The sequence below is a fragment of the Anabrus simplex genome, chromosome 1 (genome assembly GCF_040414725.1).
Source record: "Anabrus simplex isolate iqAnaSimp1 chromosome 1, ASM4041472v1, whole genome shotgun sequence".
Classification (NCBI taxonomy): domain Eukaryota; kingdom Metazoa; phylum Arthropoda; class Insecta; order Orthoptera; family Tettigoniidae; genus Anabrus; species Anabrus simplex.
In genome coordinates, this window is record NC_090265.1 from 1,101,497,877 (window position 1) to 1,101,519,615 (window position 21,739).

Sequence of the window (21,739 nt, forward strand, 5' to 3'; positions counted from 1 at the left end):
TGCCCGATTAGCCACATACTAATACATGCTTGTTAGTTTTGTTTTACACAGTACAAGTTTTATTAATCCGTGTGTAATTCACTTCAATGCAAAACAAAAAGATTTAGCTGCCAACTGAAGGAAAATATTTTACAATTCGGCAAGTTCTACAGATGATCAGGTACCTTTCTGAGAAATCGGTGAAGTGAAAGGGGCAGCAAGCAGATATGATTCACCATTCAGCAACGTATAAAGCCCAACCAGAGGCCACAATAGTTAAGGCGTCAAGTCTATATGGTCCAACACTGTGGCTAGCCGGTTCGTAAAAAAAAATATATATATATATATATGCCCTTTTCTGAATGATTTCCAAGATAGAACCCACTGAATGTACATTTGTTTTTAGGCTAGTGGCGCGCATGTATGTGTCTTACTCACGGAACCTCTGACATTTTATTCTAGCCCAACCTACCTCTTTGCTTTCAACCTCTTTGCTTAGGATATCTTTACCATTAAATGAGCCTGTTGAATGTGCAGTTGTCATTGGTGTGTTGTGAGTAAAGTAGTGTGAGGGATTAAGAGTATATCAGAGAGAAGCATTGGTTAACTGTGTTTGTATACGCGCTGGCTAAAAAGCAACACATCTACACTAATGAAGAATATGCAGATATGGTGTATGTTTATGATATAGATGTTGGTATAGATGTTTATGGCTTTTGCGATGGTAGTGCTCCTGCTGCTGTTGAAGCAGCGTAGTCCTACTACCAGTATGTGACAAATTTCTGCACGTATCAATGTCCCACGAACACGTGTACGGAGAACATTACATGCGTAAATCTTGTACCCATTTCAAAACATCAAGGAGGTTGGGTGGGTTAGACACATACGTGTGCACCACTAGTCCAACACATTAAATGTGTTCTATCTCGCAAACCATTCTGAATAGGGGGACACCTTGTATATTGGGTCACTCAGGATCACAGAGTTAAGTCTATCTGGCAGGATTCTGGAAATAATGGTAGTTTAAAAGTACCTGTGTGACGAACAGTGATTGACTTACTATATCATGGGTTTCAAACTTTGCCCACTTTAAGAGCAGTATCCGTGCTAGAAATACCTGTGCACACTGGCGCTAGTCTCTTCCCCTCGATTGGCTTATACTGCCCCATGTTGCTGACTCAGGGCTGTGCATGCCTACCGATGGCTGAGGTGACTATATTGATACAATGCTGCCAAGGCAGTTTGATTTCTGAATGGCTACACCTAGAATTGCGCTCAATCCGCCATATTCCTCCCTAGCACTGTATTGTAAACATGTTGTTTTAATGGTCTCAGTTCACAAAGTTGGTGAAAATGCCAGGTTGTTTTGCATTTGGTTGTGCCAACAGGCCAGAAAAAGGATTTATCATGAAGGTATTTCCCAGGGACCCATATTGAAGGAAGCAATGGGCTGCCGTGGTTAAAAGAGAAGGGTGGTGTCCTACTGCCGCGTAATGTTTATAACCGAGCTCAATAGCTGCAGTCGTTTAAGTGCGGCCAGTATCCAGTATTCGGGAGATAGTAGGTTTGAACCCCACTGTCGGCAGCCCTGAAAATGGTTTTCCGTGGTTTCCCATTTTCACACCAGGCAAATGCTGGGGCTGTACCTTAATTAAGGCCATAGCTGCTTCCTTCCCACTCCTAGCCCTTTCCTGTCCCATCGTCACCATAAGACCTATCTGTGTCGGTGTGACGTAAAGCAACTAGCAAAATAATGTTTATATGTAATATGTCCATGATACTTAATGCATTTTAAAGGTAATCTAAGCACCCGCAATATAGTTTGCTGCAGCGAATGGCATGTTATTTTATTTCATTAGGTACGCTTGAGCTGCATATGTAGGAACAGGTACGAGAGGATAGAAAAATAATTCTTAAAAAAAAAAATATATATATATATATATATATATATATATATATATATACCATGTTCTAATCTACCAGATGATGCAGTGACAGGTACAGAGGAGATTGCTCTAATTTTTAACTCAACATTTGCTTCACTGAACAGGCCTGCAACAGCAAGTTGCTGCTTGCCTAATTCATATATAGACACATTTCAGTTTGTATTAGAAACTGAAGAATTGTTTTTTAAACTATATTAATATATTATGTCGCAAAGTAAGTCTATTGACATAATAAAGTTTTTGGCATCTAAAGCGAAGAACAAAACTTTTGCAATTCCGGTACTTGACTGTCATGATTAACTGAACAGATTCATAACAAGGTACATTGTATTTTGGCTAAAAATTGATTTGAGAAGTAAAAATAATAAAACTGTCTTTAGTTGCAAATCTGTGTCAACACAAGCATCAGTAATTCAAATTGCATTTGATATACTAAGGCAGGGGTGCTCAACATACGGCCCATGAAGGAATTTTATGTGGTCTCCTGGGCGAGATTTTATAATGTGCTTAAGTTTCAGTGTATGTTTCTTGTAGATCAAACTCTCTTTTAACTATTGTTGTGCTACTGCCACCACTCCCATGCAGCAGCAGTTCTATGTCCTGTTAAACTTCGTTCCAACTTGGGTAACTAATATGTAACATTACACATTTTATTTATTCATTTATTTATTATAAAATAAAACAAAACAAATGTTGAAGAAGCTAGTGGAATTCTAGCAGAATCAGCACAGCCCCTATTGGTAACACTGATTGGAATCCATTAAACTGCTAAGAAAAAACTATGCAAAAGGCTGACAACACTGTATCCTATTTTATAGTTATGGTAAGACCTCTGATGCTTTGTATGTTGCAGGTCATCGCTTCTAAATGAGGTGATATCAAATTTTAAGCCGCAGGAATGGGAACCGGCGGAGTATAGTACTTCACGGTACCACACATTCGAGCTGGGTTCTGATGATCCTGAATACGAGAAAGTATCCACGCAATTTTCTGGAATGAAAATTTCACGAATCGAACGACTGCAAAATCCTTATAGTTTGGGAAGATACCTTCTGAGAAAAGAACAGTTGGAACTTCGCAATGGATATGTAAATGTAGTATGTATGAATAATTCATATTATGTGTTCCTTTTTATAGGCTATTCCTATCTTTATACCACATGTGGCAATACAAACAACATTGAAATGTATATCAAATTTTCACGACCGCATTGCAATTGAAACCGACTTTGTACGTGTTGAAGTGATGTTAAGTACAGAACATAAATGGCCAACTGGACAGGTGTCCGATTGTGAAAATTCAATATTCATTGACTTGGCCATCAACGGGCAACTTAAACGCACTCTATAGTATGCTGGCAGTAGTGCCAGACCTGTAGCTTAGATCCTTTCCAACAGAACAAAGATGGTCTAGGCGACCATAGCTCAATTGGTAGACCAACCGACGCGAAATCGGGAGGTTGTGGGCAGTGGCGGCTCGTGAAAAAATCGTCCTACGTGCTACAAGAAACAAGCTAAATACGCTGTTTTAAATCTGTATATTGCCATGATGAACAACGCATACTTCAAACTTGGTAATAATATTAATAATAATAATAATAATAATAATAATAATAATAATAACAATAATAATACAACTTTTCTCACAATTTATAACTCAGAACAAACAAAAACAACATTAATTTGGAAGCAGATGAATTATTCGACAACTGTCTACGAGATAAATAATTCATTCGAGAAATATTGTTTTTACTAACCTAATGGCGCAACTTACATCAGTGCAAATAGAATCGTGGGAATATAGATCCCCACTAAGAACACTAATTTAATTTCACTTTATATACACTGCAGTGGATAAATAACTTGGCAAATCTCCGTATAAACTTTAGCACTAACACAATGACAGAAAAAACACGCACCAACAATATAGCCGCGAGATTAAAAACCACACAAAGCAACTGAAAGAGCTGCCAACTGATTCATTGAGACCTTTCCTATTACCAGAGTAAATGTTTGGCTCCATGGCTAAATGGATAGCGCGCTGGCCTTTGGTCACAGGGATCCCGGGGTCGATTCCCGGCAGGGTCTGGAATTTTAACACTCATTGGGTGTATATGTTGTCTTCATCATCATTTCATCCTCATCACGACTCGCAGGTCGCCTACGGGAGTCAAATCAAAAGACCTGCATCTGGCGAGTCGAACATGTACTCGGATACTTCCGGCACTAATAGCCATACGCTATTTCATTTCACCAGAGTAAATTACATTGTAATGCGGGATAACATTTAGAGTCACTCAAAGATTCTTGGACTCACCTACGAATTCCTTATTTTTGACACAAAAGGAAGATGGATATTTTAATAAGCATGTGTGAGATAGATTGCCTCCACTTACGCTTTACTTTCGAGCCCAGACGATGCTACTCTCTAGTGGCAGATTCGCTCACCACGTTCAACATAAGCACGGCCGACTGGATCCCTCGCTACGCCCCGGGTAGCAGGAGACATCGAGCACTTCTACCCCCTTGCGGGAGAGGAAGTAACTATAGACGGGATCAGTGAAAGTTGATCCCGGTTTATGGTATACTCCGTCGGCTAGGGGGAGTGTTGCAAGCTTGGCTGCGCCTGCGTATTGCTTCCTTCAGGCAATAAGCAAGGGCTCACTTCACATGAGCACGAGCCTTGTTCCCCGGGAGAACGGCGCTAGGTGTTCGACAGATCTCGTCCTGATTTTCACAAAACACAAATTCATATCGTACTCAAAACAACGAAAAGGCACCAGGATAATTGTACTGTACATAAATAATATTCCTTACAGTTCCAAGCTACGTGCTGGAGCCCGGTAGCACGTACTGACCGGCCGCCACTGGTTGTGGGTTTAGATCCCACTGGTGTCCGGTTGACCATTTTTGTTTTGTACTTAACATCTCTTCAACACGTACTAATTGTACGTAACATGACCTAATAGGTTGAAAGTTGGTTTCGATAACATTGTAATGTTATTAAATTGTGTTGGTGCATTATCTGTTCAAAATATGTACCATCACATCACACATTGTTCATAATGTTTTGAAATTGAACAAACTTGACCATTACATAAAATAAATTTCATTGTAAAGTCCGTATTGTCGTACGTATACTTTTAAGGTTAAGTCAATATTCCACCTTTACATTACCAAAAGTTTATTGTCTAATTATTCAAACAACACCATTTAAAATAAGACGGGACATGTTTCGTCTAACTTGTAGACATCTTCAGCCATAAAATATTCAAGAAAAAGCACAAAAAAAAAAAACAAGGACAGAATAACACATTGAAATAAATCGGGTTGCCGAATACATAAATTAAAATAGTGAGGCTGTTCTAGATTGTTCCGAGCACAAACATTCAAAAGTTGTTGATGAACAAACTTAAAATTATACACATGAGATGATAAAGCAAATACTTGGTATTAAAATTCTTCTTGAGGGTGCTGCTGACATGCAGTATTCAGGTCCATTGGTTAAAGCTGATAATTAGGTGCACAATGTTATTTCTAGTAGAAAAAAGACGATCAACGAGCATGTGTAGGAAATCCAGTAAGATGATATAAAGATCGTCTAATTGGTGCAAAGTTGACATTTCTTATTAAAAATTAGGTGGAATATCGGATTGTATGACGTATGTAGAATTACAGTGGATGGCCCTAGAATAAGAATAAGGACTATTGTATTTATTGAAATTAGGCAAGGTCGCTGTAAGGACACAAAAATGACATTATCTTCTCGTGTAATTTGGTATTATCTGTAGGTGGGTTATCCGGGTTCGTGAGATCTGGGGAGCAGAAAGGGTACAGGAATGGAGTTCTACAAGATATTAGATAGTCTCCACAGAATTGTTGCAGAAGGATAAGTGACTCAACCATGCTGGGGGATTGTAAAACTGCTAGAGAAGTGGTCCATGATTCTCATTTGTGGTGACTGTTTTTGGACACCATGTTATCCCCCTTCATTGATATAAGACTGATCCCATACGATGAATTCACAATACATCAGTGGCAGTTCGTGCTGAATTATGTTTGTAGTTCTGCTCTGTGATGCTCAGTCCATCGCAGTAAGTGTAATAGACACTTCTAAATTCGTATTGTATAAGGGAAGTACCAGCTGAGCTCGTGTGCATCCGTCCTCCAACTCCACAGAAACGCTTTACTCCATGTCCTATCAGTATAAAGTTCCCAAAAATGTACAGATAAAGTACAGGCAGACGTACATCTAAATTTGTAATAATAATAATAATAATAATAATAATAATAATAATAATAATAATAATGTTTTAATGCAGCCACTGGCCATAAAACAAGAATACAATCATATATATACATCCATACCTGCTTAGTTCGGGCGGAAATCACTATCACTATCAGGCTTTCACAAATTCACTAATTGAGCACTTTCTCTCTCGGAGCATTCGTGTATATGATATCGCCCGCAGATTTGACCACAGAGCTTGCACACACACTGATCACTTGGGTCATGGAATTTCTTCCCTGAGCACAACTTAAAATGGAAACCATGGACCGCCATTCTTGTAGCGATGTGGCGCAGCTGGTAATTTGTGCCCATCCACCTTCTGTCCATCATGGCTTCGGTAGTGTAGAAGGAATCCCAAATTTCCATTTTCTTGGCTTTCAGATCTTGTAGAAGCTTCTCGTATGCTGCATTAACTGGCAGTATCAGCTCGTTCCGAAGGTCCTCTTATCAGGTACGTTTCCCTCGTTAGCTCATATACCAACCGCGATCGGGTTGACTTTGATACTCCCAGGACCCTTTTGAGGTAGCGAGCTTTGATTTTCTCCAGTTCCTCCAGTTGTTTATAAGTAAGGTACTCTCCTATGAGTTCGAGACCATATGTCAGCATCGGTATTACCTTTGCCTTAAATAGCTGCATGGTTGTCTCCTACTGCAATAAGGGTAATATATTCCCTATGTCGTTCATTGCTCTGATCGCAGCAACCATCCTGGATCTGATGTGTATTTGGAAGCAATGCCCACTTATTTGCAGAGTTAGCCCTAGATATTTGAAATGATTTACTCTTCTTAGACGCGATCCTCTACACATTATTTGGTCAGCCTCCGCGAATTTACCGCCCTTCCTGAAAATCATCATTTCTGTTTTGTCCTCGTTTATCCAGATTTCATTTTCTTCTGCCTATTCCACGAGAAGGTCCATAGCTCGTTGCAGTTCATCGATATTCTCTGAAGCGATCGCCATGTCATCCGCGTAGATATACATTTTCGCATTGGTACTTTCTTTTATCTTTACCCCTACATCGCATGTGAAGGCGTTAAACAAGATTGGACTCAGTGGATCTCCTTGGAGGACCCCTATTTTCTGTGGTATCCACTCTGATACGCCTATCCCATCGTCCATTTGCACATAATTTTCCGCTAGTATATTTGATATAAGCGTCGTCATATTAGATCTTCTGGTCAATTTCTCCAGCTTCTTGACTAGGATCTCCCTGTTCACTAAATCGAAAGCCTTCGAGTAGTCTACAAATATCACGTAGAGTTTTCCTCCTAGTGTTTCCAACGTAGATTTGATGTGTCCTAGCAGATTTTCCATAGCCATGATAGTGGACCTTCCTTTTCTGAACCCGAACTGTTCGTTGGGTGGCAATGGATCTATCATTTCCTCTATTCGCTTGGTCAGGACTCTTGTTAGCAATTTTAGGCCTGTGGACTCTTAAGGCTACTCCTCTGTAGGAGTTAGGGTCGTCTGTGTCTCCTTTACCTTTGTATAAAGGCTTTATTGTGGATTTCTTCCATTGTGTTGGTATTCTGCCTAGTTCTAGACACTTATTAAGCAGTGCAGTCCATATAGATATAGTTTCTGTCACTGTCTTTTTGATATGCTCATTCCTAATACCATCTGTACCTGGAGCCCTGTTTTGCTTAGCTTTACTGATGGCCCAACTTACTTCTTCTGTTGTCAAAGGCTGGGGCTCATGACAGAACTCTGACTGTCTGAACTGAGGCCTGGTTTCCTTTGAGCAGATGACCTTGCGCAGATGCTCCTCCCAAGTTTCCATCGGTATGTTTGCCTGGAATCTTCTTTCTTTGGGGCGTAGTGCTTTATATGGATCCCTCTTGGCTTCCTCTATAATTTTCTGTTTTTCTCTTTCGATGTTGTCACTTATTTTCTTTTTCAAGAGCTTTTTGTACACCGTTCTTTTGGCTCTATATTCCTCGAGTACTTCTGTAGTTTTTATATTCTTAGCCTTGTGGAGTGACTCTATCGTTTGTTTTCTTTGTAAGTAACACTCTTTGTCAAACCAGGGTTTTCCTTTCCTTTCAGATCGCGGTAATACCGCTGCCTTAACGAGTCGTTCTAGGGAGAGAGCTGCTTCATCTAAATTTTCCTTCTCTATCAAGTTCTCGATATATCGTTTTTGAGTAGCCTCAGCCTTTATTTTCCCAATGTCAATTTTCTTGCCAAGTGTGTTGTCTTTCATTATTTCTTTAGTCTCGCTTATACTTGAGATGATCTCTGTGCTTACCGGGATGTGTTTTCTCATGACGGCTTCTTCTGAGCAAACTGGTTTAGCCGGGCCAACTATCTTGAATCCCTTAGTAAAGATGAGATCTATAGTACTCCCTCCGTTTGGACAGACATACGTCCAGTCGGATTGTCGGTTTAGCAGCTGTAGGCCTTGTGATTGTAGGAACTCCACAACTTCTCCGGTTTTCCCTTTTTGCTTATCTATGGCACAGTTTAGATCGCCTGCTAATATAATTCTCTCATCTTTTTTTATCTTCTTCAAAGCTATGCCGAGACTGTCAACAATATCCATTGCGGAGCATTCGGGGTTGAAATACGCTGCCAAAATTACTCCAATCTTAGTCCGTATTACGAGTATGTCATCTTCTCCCATTAGCTGTTTACAGGGGGAGAGATGGGGTTTAACCAATACTGAGACTCCTCCTGATGGTCTTCCTCTTCCTCCAGGCATTTTTGCTGTTACCTCATAGTGGTAGAATCCTGGTATAATGATGCTATTATGTTCTATGATGAAGGTTTCTGTCAATACGCAGATATCGTACTTTACTATTGTGTTCTTCGTCAGTAGGTTCAGGGCACCTCTTAATCCTTCAACATTCCAGTTCATGATGTTAATAGCGTTGCTGCAAGCCTATAAACTTCCAGGGTTGCCGAAAGGGCCAGCAGAACACGCTAAAAGGCCAGAAGGAACTTTTGTGAACTCTCTCAAGATCAATCATTGGAATCCCTATTTTGAATGCTCTTGAGCCGGGTTTCTCACTAACTATATCACAGTAAATTCTACCCTTCACTTCGTTTTCTGTTAGGTAGTCTACAATATCGGCCTCGGTAGTGTCTGGGTCTAGTCTTCCTATGTATAACCAGGCAATTCTCTCCGCCACTTTCAGTCTCGTAACTCCTTCTCTCGTACCTCGTACTGATTCCTTCCGTGAGTGTTCTTTGTGTTCAAGGGTTTCTTGTGTTGTTAATCCTCTGGTATCTTCTAAGTTCCTGCGATTCGTTTCTCTTTGTTGGTCTGCTTTCCTTTTATTTATTTTTCCATAAACGTTACTAGTACTTTCCTCCGGGTTGTAGTTTTCCTCCAGGTCAATTATGTCCCTTTCACGGTCGTTTTCAATACGGTATTTGTAAGACCCCAATTTAGAGGAACATCGACGATATAAGTAACTGTCTTGTATGAAAAAAAAAGTTACAAAAAATAAAGCCTCTCTTCCACTTATCGAAAAAAATCTACACACTCATCATATTTACAGAGGTTCCGAGACCTGCACACATCTTTGGGAGAATGCTTTCTTAAGGGAGAGGGAACATCATCTGATGGTACTAATGTTCTTGTTTTCATTTTCATGACTACCTAACTCGAAAGAATTCAGTGCCATTGCAGAGAAACATATTCATGATTACTTGTAGGCCTAAGAATTCTCTTATTCACTTCATGTTTTCGGTTGTTGGATAGAATTATGCTTAAGTCCTGGCCATTTATACAAAAGATAGAGAATATAGATCTCCCCAGTCTTAAAAGTACGTTGTTTGAAGACTACATGAACAGTATATTCATTTTATGTTAATCACAACCATCCTCTTTTTATCATAGATTTCTCCTGTATTGAAGCCATTTGGGCTTTATTTCTACTGAACAGAAGCATCACAACTAATACTGTAGTATCTGAGAATGTTAACAAGTAAGAATTTTAAACCATATCAATATCCACACAGTTTTAGAAGTTCTCTATTTACACTAATGAGTACAGTCGAGGGAGCATTTTACAAAACAGCTGAGATTTCAACATGCTCACTTGTTGCAGTGATTCTCTCACAGACGGTGGTGCTGGTGCTAACTCTAGTGTATTATTTACTAACTCTATGGTCTCAGCGACACACATGAGAATAGGCCAGCCATACTGCAAGGCGTGCACTTTATACTGAACCTTATGGGCGACTCTTGGCCACTTATCAGAAAAAAAGCTGTAGTTAATGGTGCTCTCCTAATGTTCTGTATTCACAGATCTAAACAGGGTTGCCAGATTACCAGTATCTGTATGGGTATCGATCTTTGGCTTGATATCAACACTCAACATGAAGGATTGGATTGCTAATCGCTGTATATTATATCTTTCCTTCTCGTGGGTCTGCAGCTCTGCAGATTGTATTATGGAGCTGCATCTGCAATATGTCAAACTTCTTCTTCATCCATTCCCTTTTCCAGATTCTCTCTGGGTAGGGTAATGTAGTGTACCAAAGCCCTCCACCTTACTCGATCTTTCCACCTTTCCTCTTCTAGTACTTTACTGCTATCGACTCCTCTATTTGCAATACAGTCCAAAACAGAGCTCCTCCATCTCATTCTAAGCCGTCCCCTCGGCCTCTTTCCAGTCTCTGTATCCATGAATGTTCTCTTTTGTATTCTCTCTCTCCTGGCATTCTCATCATGCACCCAAACCATTTTAGCTTTGCTATATCAATCTCTTCTTGAAATTTACACACTCCCACGCTTCTCCTTATTTCCTCATTTTGTATTCTATCTCGTCTTGTCTTTCCCTGTATGCTCCTCAAGAACCTTACTTCAGCTGCTTGTATCTTGCCTTTGTTCTACTTAGTTAATGTCCAGGCTGCTAAAGCATATGTCGGTATAGGTTTATAATAGGACGAGTATAAAACCTTCTTGCACTTCATTGGCACATCTTTGTTCCATATAACGTCCCTCACACACTGGTAGAAACTTGCAGACTGCTGTATTCTTAAATCAATTTCTCCATCCAAATTTCCATCTTGTGATATCACGCTGCCCAAATATTTAAAATTTTTCACTACTTCAAGAGGTTAATTTCCTATTTTGATCACTCTCCTGGATTTTCTGTTACCTCTTGTCATGATCAAAGTCTTACTTTTTGCAGTACTAATCTTTATTCCAAAATTACTTATCTCTTCATTTCATAAATCAACTTGTTTCTGTACTTCCTCTTCATTATCTCCCCAAACTACAATGTAATCAGCAAAGAGCATAGACTTTACTTGGTTGTCCTTGAAATGTAGGATTCTATCCATGATGATAACTAAGAGTAAGGGAGACTATACACTTCCTGTCTTAAGCCTGTCTCAACTCTGAACCATTCAGTTTGAACCACTTTGGTTCTAACGCAGCTTTCGAAATTTTGATACAATGCTATTACCATCTGCCTTGTTTCATTCCCAATCTATGCCTCTGTCAATGTTTTTCATACCAAATTCCTTGGGACACTGTCGTATGCCCCTTCAATATCTAGAAATGTTATTGCCATTTCCTTCCCATATTCTCAATAACTTCTCATCATTTGATGCAATGTAAATATTGGGTCAAATATGGAGCTGCATCTTCTGAATCCATACGGGTGTTCTGCCAATTTTACCTCTACTGTGTCTCTTATTCGTCTATCCAAGATTCTTTCAACGTTCTTAGCTGTAACAGGTATCAGTGTCGCTTCTCTGTAATTTTCACATTGCTTCCTGTCTCCATTCTTGAAAATTGGCATAATGACTCCTTTCGTCCACTCTTTTGGAACAGTCTTTTCTCTCCATATCACTCTGAAGAGTCTATACAACCACTCAATCTCTGCCATAGACACCTCATTTTCTTTATCTTCCATCTGCATTAAATTTGGTTCTTCGATTTCTCTTTGTACCAAGGTATTTTGCACGTTGTAAAGTTGTTCAAAGTATTTTCCCCACCTCTGCAATATATCCTGCTTATGCGTCATCAATTCCTCCTGTTCATTTTTAAGGAAGTTAGCACTTCTCCTGGGTTTTTTCCTTTTTAACCCACTGGAATAAGATCTTTTTGCTTCGGTTGTATCTTCTTGCAGAGATTCAGTGAATTTTTGCCAGCATTTTTTTTTCTCTTCTTGAATCGCCTTGGTGCACTCCCCCTTGCAGTGCCGGTATTCTCTTTTGCATTCTGTTTCTCAGCCATCTTTTCCAAGCTTGTTTCTTCCTTTTAACTATATCTTTTATGCTGTCATTCCACTAGGGCGTTTCTTGATCTTTTTTCCTGCCTGATAATCTTCCACAGGTCTTTTCTGTAGACTCGACCATGACTGTTTTAAAGTATGCCCATTCTTCTTCGACCCTTCCAATTTCTTCCTTAGGTATACTTGTTTTAATGTGTGTCTTAAACTCTTCATTTATTTCCTTCCCCTGCAATTTCCACACCCTTAGCTTTCTCTGCCTAATCTCAGTCATCTTTTGTATCTTTCCCATCTTTAACTTAGCTATCACAACTCTGTGATCTCCTTCCAAAGATTCACTTGGGAGGGCTGTTACGTCTACCAACATTTTCCTGTTACCTTTCTCAACCAAAATGTAATCTATCAGAGTTTTGATTTCCTTATCCCAACTATATCTTGTTATCTTCCGGATGTTTTTCTTTTGAAACCATGTGTTACCAATGATCAGCTTATTTCTTCTACAAAAGACTACCAAAATATCTCCAGCCTTGTTTCTCTTCCCATATCCAAATGGACCCATAATCTCCTTAGCTCCTTTTCTTTCCTGACCTACTTGGGCATTCATGTCTCCTATGATCACAACTTGTTTGTCCTGTATATGACCTTCCAGATATTCAAGGTATTCCTCTAGATCTGTATCTGTATTTCGGGTTTGTGCAGCATACTCTTGAATGATATCTGTAACACCAGTTTCAAGTCTCAATCTGACCTTAATCAACCTGTCATTTATGTTTTCCACCAATTCTAGGTATTCCTTTAGGTCTTTTCTAATTATGAGACCTACACCATTTTTGGTTTCTCTTCCTCCACTATAGTATAAGGTGTATCCTTTCTTTAGTTTCCTCTCACCTTTTCCTTTCCATTTGGTCTCTCTGATTCCCAGCAATGCTATATCTTTGTCAACCATAAAATCTACAATTTCTTCCACATTCCCTGTTAGTGTCACTACACTGATGGTCGCTATCTTGATGTATTTGGTTGCTGGTCGCGAATTTATGTCAAACTTTTAGATAAAATACATACCGTACTTCATTGCTATAGAGCATTCCAACCTTAAATTGCAGTACAGCATAGATGGAGCGTGCTGTTGTGAAATCGACTCATGAAGATCACGCCCGAGTGTGACTCAAACAGTGCGTCACAGTTCCACATTTTTCGTTTGTAATTTTGTAATTTTAAGTTCATTCATTCATAAATTGATATTTGTACATACATACATACATACTTTACCATTATAGACTGTTATGCCTTTCAGCGTTCAGTCTGCAAGCCTCTGTGAATTTACTAAACGTCGCCACAATCCTTGATTTGCAACAAGTGTTGTGGCCTCATTTAGTTCTATACCTCTTATCATTAAATCGTTAGAAACCGAGTCTAAACATCGTCGTCTTAGCCTACCTCTACTTCTCTTACCCTCCACAGCAGAGTCCATTATTCTCCTAGGTAATATATCCTCCTCCATTCGCCTCACATGACCCCCACCACCGAAGCCGGTTTATGCGTACAGCTTCATCCATCGAGTTCATTCCTAAATTAGCCTTTATCTCATCATTCTGAGTACCCTCCTGCCATTGTTCCCACCTGTTTGTACCAGCAATCATTCTTGCTACTTTCAAGTCTATTACTTCTAATTTATGAATAAGATATCCTGAGTCCATCCAGCTTTCGCTCCCGTAAAGCAAAGTTGGTCTGAAAACAGACCGATGTAACGATAGTTTCGTCTGGGAGCTGACTTCCTTCTTACAGAATACTGTTGATCGCAACTGCGAGCTCACTGCATTAGCTTTACGACACCTTGATTCAATCTCACTTACTATATTACCTTCCTGTGAGAACACACAACCTAAATACTTGAAATTATATACCTGTTCTAGCTTTGTATCACCAATCTGACATTCAATTCTGTTGAATTTCTTACCTACTGACATCAATTTAGTCTTTGAGAGGCTAATTTTCATACAATACTACTCATTGTACCTATTTTCAAGTTCCAAGATATTAGACTGCAAGCTTTTGGCACAATCTGCCATTAAAACCAAGTCGTCAGCATAGGCCAGACTGCTTACTACATTTCCACCTAACTGAATCCCTCCCTGCCATATTATACCTTTCAGCAGATGATCCATGTAAACTACGAACAGCAAAGGTGAAAGATTACAGCCTTGTCTAACCCCTGTAAGTACCCTGAACCAAGAACTCATTCTACCATCGATTCTCACTGAAGCACAATTGTCAACATAAATGCCTTTGATTGATTTTAATAATCTACCTTTAATTCCATAGTCCCCCAGTATGGCGAACATCTTTTCCCTCGGTACCCTGTCATATGCTTTCTCTAGATCTACGAAACGTAAACACAACTGCCTATTCCTCTCGTAGCATTTTTCAATTACCTGGCGCATACTGAAAATCTGATCCTGACAGCCTCTCTGTGGTCTGAAACCACACTGGTTTTCATCCAACTTCCTCTCAACGACTGATCGCACCCTCCCTTCCAAGATGCCAGTGAATACTTTGCCTGGTATACAAATCAGTGAGATACCTCGATAGTTGTTGCAATCCTTCCTGTTCCCTTGCTTATAGATAGGTGCAATTACTGCTTTTGACCAATCTGAAGGTACCTTACCAACACTCCATGCTAATTTTACTGCTCTATAAAGCCATTTCATCCCTGCCTTCCCACTATACTTCCCCATTTCAGGTCTAATTTCATCTGTTCCTGCTGCCTTATGACAATGGAGTTTATTTACCATCCTTTCCACTTATAATACCAATATAAATGGTCTGTTATTGGACATTATAAATTTTCCAGCTAACTCCTTGGTTGCCAGCGTTTTGCCCTCGTGTGCTAGGGTGGGCTCATCAGTTGGTACCTAGCACACCTATCAATACGCTGGCTAGTGCATACCGTGGAGGCCACTGCGTAGGCTAACTGGAGCCACCGGCAGTGCCAATGCACTAAGAGACTTTGCCTCATTACCAAAAATTGATGCCTGCTTGGCCATCAGATGATATAGATGTTGATTCCCATAGGGAATCTGAAATATTTGTCCCGAATGAGTAAATTTATAATACCAATATAAATGGTCCGTTATTGGACATAATAAATTTTCCAGCTAACTCATTCTTGGTTGCCAGCATTTCGCCCTCGTGTGCTAGGGTGGGCTCATCAGTTGGTACCTAGCACACTTACCAATACGCTGGCTAGTGCACCGTGGAGGCCACTGCGTAGGCTAACTGGAGCCACTGGCAGTGCCAATGCACTAAGAGACTTTGTCTCATTACCGGTACCAAAAATTGATGCCTGCTTGGCCAACAGATGATATAGATGTTGATTCCCATAGGGAATCTGAAATATTTGTCCCGAATGAGTAAATTTATAATACCAATATAAATGGTCCGTTATTGGACATAATAAATTTTCCAGCTAACTCATTCTTGGTTGCCAGGATTTTGCCCTTGTGTGCTAGGGTGGGCTCATCAGTTGGTACCTAGCACACCTACCAATACGCTGGCTAGTGCACCATGGAGGCCACTGCGTAGGCTAACTGGAGCCACTGGCAGTGCCAATGCACTAAGAGACTTTGTCTCATTACCGGTACCAAAAATTGATGCCTGCTTGGCCATCAGATGATTTAGATGTTGATTCCCATAGGGAATCTGAAATTTTTGTCCTGAATTAGTAAATTTATACTACCACACGAGGCCAAAATGCTGGCAACCAAGAATGAGTTAACTGGAAAATTTATAATGTCCAATAACGGACCATTTATATTGGTATGATAAATTTACTCATTCAGGACAAATATTTCATATTCCCTATGGGAATCAACATCTATATCATCCTTTCCACTTCCTCAAGCATAATTTCACCAACATCATTTTCCTCCTCCCCATGAGCTTGGCTGTTTGCAACACCACCAGGATGATTTCCTCTAACATTGAGAAGATGCTCAAAATATTCCCTCCACCTCTCCAGTGATTCTCTGGGATATCTTATGAGTTCACCTGAATTGCTCAAAACACTGTTCATTTCTTTTTTTCCCTCCCTTCCTAAGATTCTTTATTACTGTCCAGAAAGGTTTCCCTGCTGCTTGACCTAGCCTTTCCAGGTTGTTACCAAAATCTTCCCATGACTTCTTTTTGGATTCAACAACTATTTGTTTCGCTCTGTTTCTTTCATCTACGTACAAATCCCTGTCTGCCTCTGCCCTTGTTTGGAGCCATTTTTGATAAGTAGAGCCCAGATTTCCATGCACTATCAAATCTCAAAATATGCATGCATTCATGCACTGCAAAATATGCACAAAAAAACCTGGAAAATATGCACTATCAAAATTCAGTTCCTTTCGAAACAAGCAACTACCATAATTTCTCCAAACTGTCTTGACTAAAGCTCATCCGTTTGTCTGTCAGCACATTCTTAAGCACAGAAATGACCTTTCTACGTCGCAAGAAGTGACAGGTAGATACTTAAATGAAGACATTTGGGACAACGTGAGGTCAAGCTTTATGTCTTTGCATTTTCACCACAATACGTCTTTTATGAGCTTGACGAATTCAGTCAGGATTTGAACGGATTACTTTGTTCAGCTTATCTCTAGCTGTCGCAGCTACTACTCCATGCGATGATTGCAGATGATGATGTCTTCAATAACTTCTAAAGATTACCTGTTGCGATAATAGAGACGCGTGTGATGAGTGCGAGTTCCGGGTAGGAAATTCCAGGATAACAATGGAAGAGGATTCAGTACAAAACCAACGTTTGTAAGTCACTTTCTCATTAACGCGGTGTCACAGAAGTGTGATACAGGTTTTGTTTTGTTCGTCTAACATAGACGAAAAAGTGAGCCGTCATTTAGTAATGCGCATTTTAAGGTTCAATTTATAGCAATGTATAACTGGGACACCTTATTCCTAAAGGGGCCCATAGACGTGCAATATTATTGTGCAAAATGGATTGTACAACACATCGTTAGCTGCCCACAGACGTACAATATTACTGCACAACAATCGAGTTTGTGCAATAAATAGTATCGTGTGGAGATATTGATGGTTGTGCAATATATTGTGCAAAGCGGTGGCAATATATATTCAGTCCATGCCGGTATTTTGTTTGGTGAACACTCTTTTCTATATCACGTAGCCACTCCACTTCCTTCCAGAAGTTTGTGCGCAGAGAACTGATTTTGAAAAAAAAAAAAAAAACTTCTTGCTTGTCGCCGTTTGAGTATTTTTCGCGATATTTCTCAATAAGCACCTCGTTCTGTTCATCATTTTTAACGCGATTGCTGTAATCTTTGCTCTTTACGTCCCACAGAGCCGGAAGGCCATGGTATACTTCGATAAATTCCAAAATAAACTTTCACCACCTGTTTGTCTGCCATCACGATACGTTCTCCCCCACTTGTTGATACCAGCTGGCGGGAGGATGGGATATTGCACAATACTAACACACTGCACAGTATTTTTGCAATTTGCGCAATATATTTCAAACTTTTTTTATTTCATACAATATATTGCACAGACCTTCAATATTAAAACACACACTATCAATTATATTGCACAAACCCTGATACTGGGCAATAATATTGCACGTCTGTGCGCCCCTTAAGAATTACAACCGAGCTCGATAGCTGCAGTCACTTAAGTGCGGCCAGTATCCAGTATTCGGGAGATAGTAGGTTTGAACCCCACTATCGGCAGCCCTGAAGATGGTTTTCCGTGGTTTCCCATTTTCACACCAGGCAAATGCTGGGGTTGTACCTTAATTACGGCCATGGCCGCTTCCTTCCCAGTCCTAGCCCTTTCCTCTCCCATCGTCGCCATAAGACATATCTGTGTTGGTGCGACGTTAAGCCATTACAATTATTAAGCAAAGGGCCTAATCACAATTGGCATAGTTTCAATAACAGACAAGTATTAATACAAACTTTAGCAGAAACAGAGACAGCCATACAAACCCTTCCAGTCGACATTCAGAATGACGTACGGTACGAAGCTAAGAAAAAAATTCCCTCCATAATTAGAGGGTTACTAACCAATTCCACAAACACTAAAATCGAGAAGGATCTTCAGCGTAAAATTAGACAAAGTGATGTAGTGATAACGAAAGCTGATAAAGGTGGAACAGTAGTAATATTAAATGAAACCGAATACATCAATAAAACAGAAACTTTTTTCACTAACAACAAATTTAAGGTAATTGAGAAAGACCCCACCCTAAAAATTCAAAAGAAATTGAAAGGGATACTGAAGCAAAGCTCCTTCCTTTTTAACGACCATTCAAAAACTCATTAATATGAATCCAGGACTTCCTAAAGCAAGAGCTATGCCTAAATTACATAAAAAGGATGCACCTATGAGACCTATAATTAATTTTCGGAGAAGCCCCACATACAAAATATCCCAATTTATTCATAGGTTCTTAACTCATAACTACCGTATTTACTCGCGTATTAAACCCCTTTTTTCCCCACTTTTACAGCCAAAAATAATGAAGGGGGGTCCAATATGCGATAACGTCAAAATTTTGTGCAGCGAACACATGACTTCTAGGTTATAAAGAGCTATAAATTGTACGTGTAAACATTCTATACTATTATTTAACAAACTTAAAATGTATTTAAGTTATACCGTACTGGCTATTTTCATCGGAAGGCAGTATTTCTAAACATAAAAAGACAAAAAATGGTGAACACGACTTTTTGGCCTACGGTACATATAAAAGTCTGTTTTAGTTACTCATATCACGTCATTCGTTAAATCTCATTAATTCCTCTGGTGAGGTTGACGTCAGGAAGAGCATACGGCCGTAAAAACTCGCTACGAAGATTCGTCTCACTTCATACTCGATCCCATAGAAGAAAGGGATAAGGGTATCGTGTTATCATATAATTAAATATTGATGCAAAAGAACTTGATGGCCAGTCATTTGTCTCTGTCAGTTCAGCAGAAGGCCTACCACACAGTAAACTTGATCACTGTTTTCATTTGAATTATCGCCTTGCGCCGCCAACTTCCCTGCCTTGCTACCGGCGTGTCGGCATTCTAAGTGACGTCATCTTCACTGCTATCTCTCGTCAGTCGCGTCAGCCATGCTTCATTGTTCATTCTCTTTGAGCCATGCACTGCAATCAAGAGCACACGAGGTCCCGTCTTTTTGAACCTTTCAAAAATAATTTCGTTCCCGACTATAGAGTCTAAACAGTGTAAATCTATTCCCAGATGGTCTCTGATATTCGCAGTTGGTGTATATGCAGCAGAAGCCACTCCTTCCGAATAAAGTCGTGCTGTAGAAGGCATGCCAAACCATCAGCTGATAACTAGCGTATGTTACGAGTTGTACTTCCGAATGTAATACATAGTAACTGGAAACATTCTTTTGATAACTGCGGCTGTTGAAACACAGACCCTTATTTTTAAGTATATTTCATGCTTGTTCTCTACATTTATCACATCAGTATTTGCGTAAACAGCTGTCCATGAGATAAGACAGACCACATTGTTTAGGTTAGGTATCGTATATTATCGCCCTGATAGTGCCAAAAGTTCGATGAAAAAAAAAAAAAAAGAAAAAAACCAGGAAAATATGCCGTATTTATGGATATCTACAGGTGTGGCGGTAATGCGTTTTATTATCATAATGTTTAATTTTGTACGTTCGTTGTGTCTTTTTTTATTAACGTATACCCGGGCATGTTTTGTTTGGCGTCTCCGAAAATCGTTTAAAGTACGTGGGGACATAAAATTATTATTATTTGTTAGGTACGTTGGCGAGTAAAACAATCGTTTTAGTTGAATAGCTTTTATCACGTTTTAAACTTACTTCTCTCCAAATATTTACCTATATTGGCCCGAGTTACGAGATGTTAAACGACCACTTTGTTAATGATCTCGCCTGCTGTATAAATAGCAACAACCGCGAATATTTCTCAACTAAAGTAAACTCGTTTCCTCATCTCGAGGTGGTACAGCTCTTTTTTAGACACACCCCCAGTGGAGGGGAGTTACATGTACCGCTTTTACCGCATATCAACCTTCCTGCCATTAGTGAATCTGGCAGTACGGTACCGGGAATCGAAGTCAGACCCCGGAAAACAGCAACTTCTTGTGCTAACTATTACGCTGGCGGACATTATTAACTACAAAAACCAGACATATAGCATGACTGATGCATGCTCGCAATGTGCGGGTCGGACACGAAGCTAGGCCTATTCACCTATCTGTGCGACGTCATCAGAGCTGCAGTAGACCTACGCTAAAGAGGTGGACATTTCTTAACTACGAAACACAGATGTAACGCATGGATTTGACGCGTTTTTCATTGCGTAGGTCGTACGGACGAAACTATTCACAAATTTGTACAATGTCATCAGTGCTGCAATAAGACTTGTACCCGCTTCGAAGCGGAATCGTCATCGTTCTCTGACGAATTACATTGGGGGTCTTATAGGCGAGATTTATTTTTTTCATTTTCTTCGTCTCGAAAAGCCAGGGGGGGTCTAATACGCGAGGGGGTCTAATACACGAGTAAATATGGTACGTATTTTATACCAAATCTTCAATAAAAAACTCCAAAGAGTTCTGCATTGCTATTAAAGATTTCAAGTTAACTTCATCTCATATAACAAGTTCCTTCGACATCAAGGACATGTACACGAACATTCCTATTAAGAACACCATTGAGATTATAAAGACGAATTTATTAATTCACAAACGTATCAGTATACCTGAAATAGAAAACTTCATTACTATCTTGGAATTCGTTTTGAATCACAATTTCTTCTCTTTTAATAATAAAATATATCAGCAAGATGGACTTCCAATGGGAGCGCCGGCCTCTGGAATTTTAGCTAACATTTACCTCGAATTTTTGGAACACACTCAGATAGTAGGTCACATTAAAGGACTCGATCTCTGGCTTCGATATGTTGATGATACCTATGCCATAATTAACAAGGAAATAAATTATAGTCACAGTATCCTTAATACTTTGAATAATTTAGACCCAAACATAAAATTTACAGCTGAAGAAGAAGAGAAAGGCATACTCAACTTTCTGGATATCCAAACAATTCGCAAAGACAACCATTTCCAATTTAAAATATACAGGAAACCCACTTTTACCCTGACTACAATCAAAAGTGATTCTTTACATCCCATCTCGCAAAAGAAATCAGCTTATTATATTTTCGTCAACAGAGCCTTTGAAATTCCGCTAACAGAAACAGACAGAAAAAAGGAACTTTCTTTCATTCGTCAACAGGCTCTACATAATGGTTTCAGTTTGA

At 39.6% G+C, this 21,739-nt stretch overlaps 2 protein-coding genes across 6 annotated transcripts in view; one reads left to right on the forward strand and one right to left on the reverse strand.

Annotated features, from left to right (window-relative positions):
* Positions 1–21,739, reverse strand: part of LOC136858058 (band 7 protein AGAP004871) — a 493,935-nt gene that overhangs the window by 309,902 nt on the left and 162,294 nt on the right. The window lies entirely within an intron of this gene.
* Positions 1–21,739, forward strand: part of LOC136876526 (protein mono-ADP-ribosyltransferase PARP14) — a 41,915-nt gene that overhangs the window by 3,663 nt on the left and 16,513 nt on the right. The window contains exon 2 of the mRNA XM_067150555.2: positions 2,779–3,022. Coding sequence (XP_067006656.2) covers positions 2,779–3,022 — 244 coding nt within the window. The remainder of the gene's footprint in view (positions 1–2,778; positions 3,023–21,739) is intronic.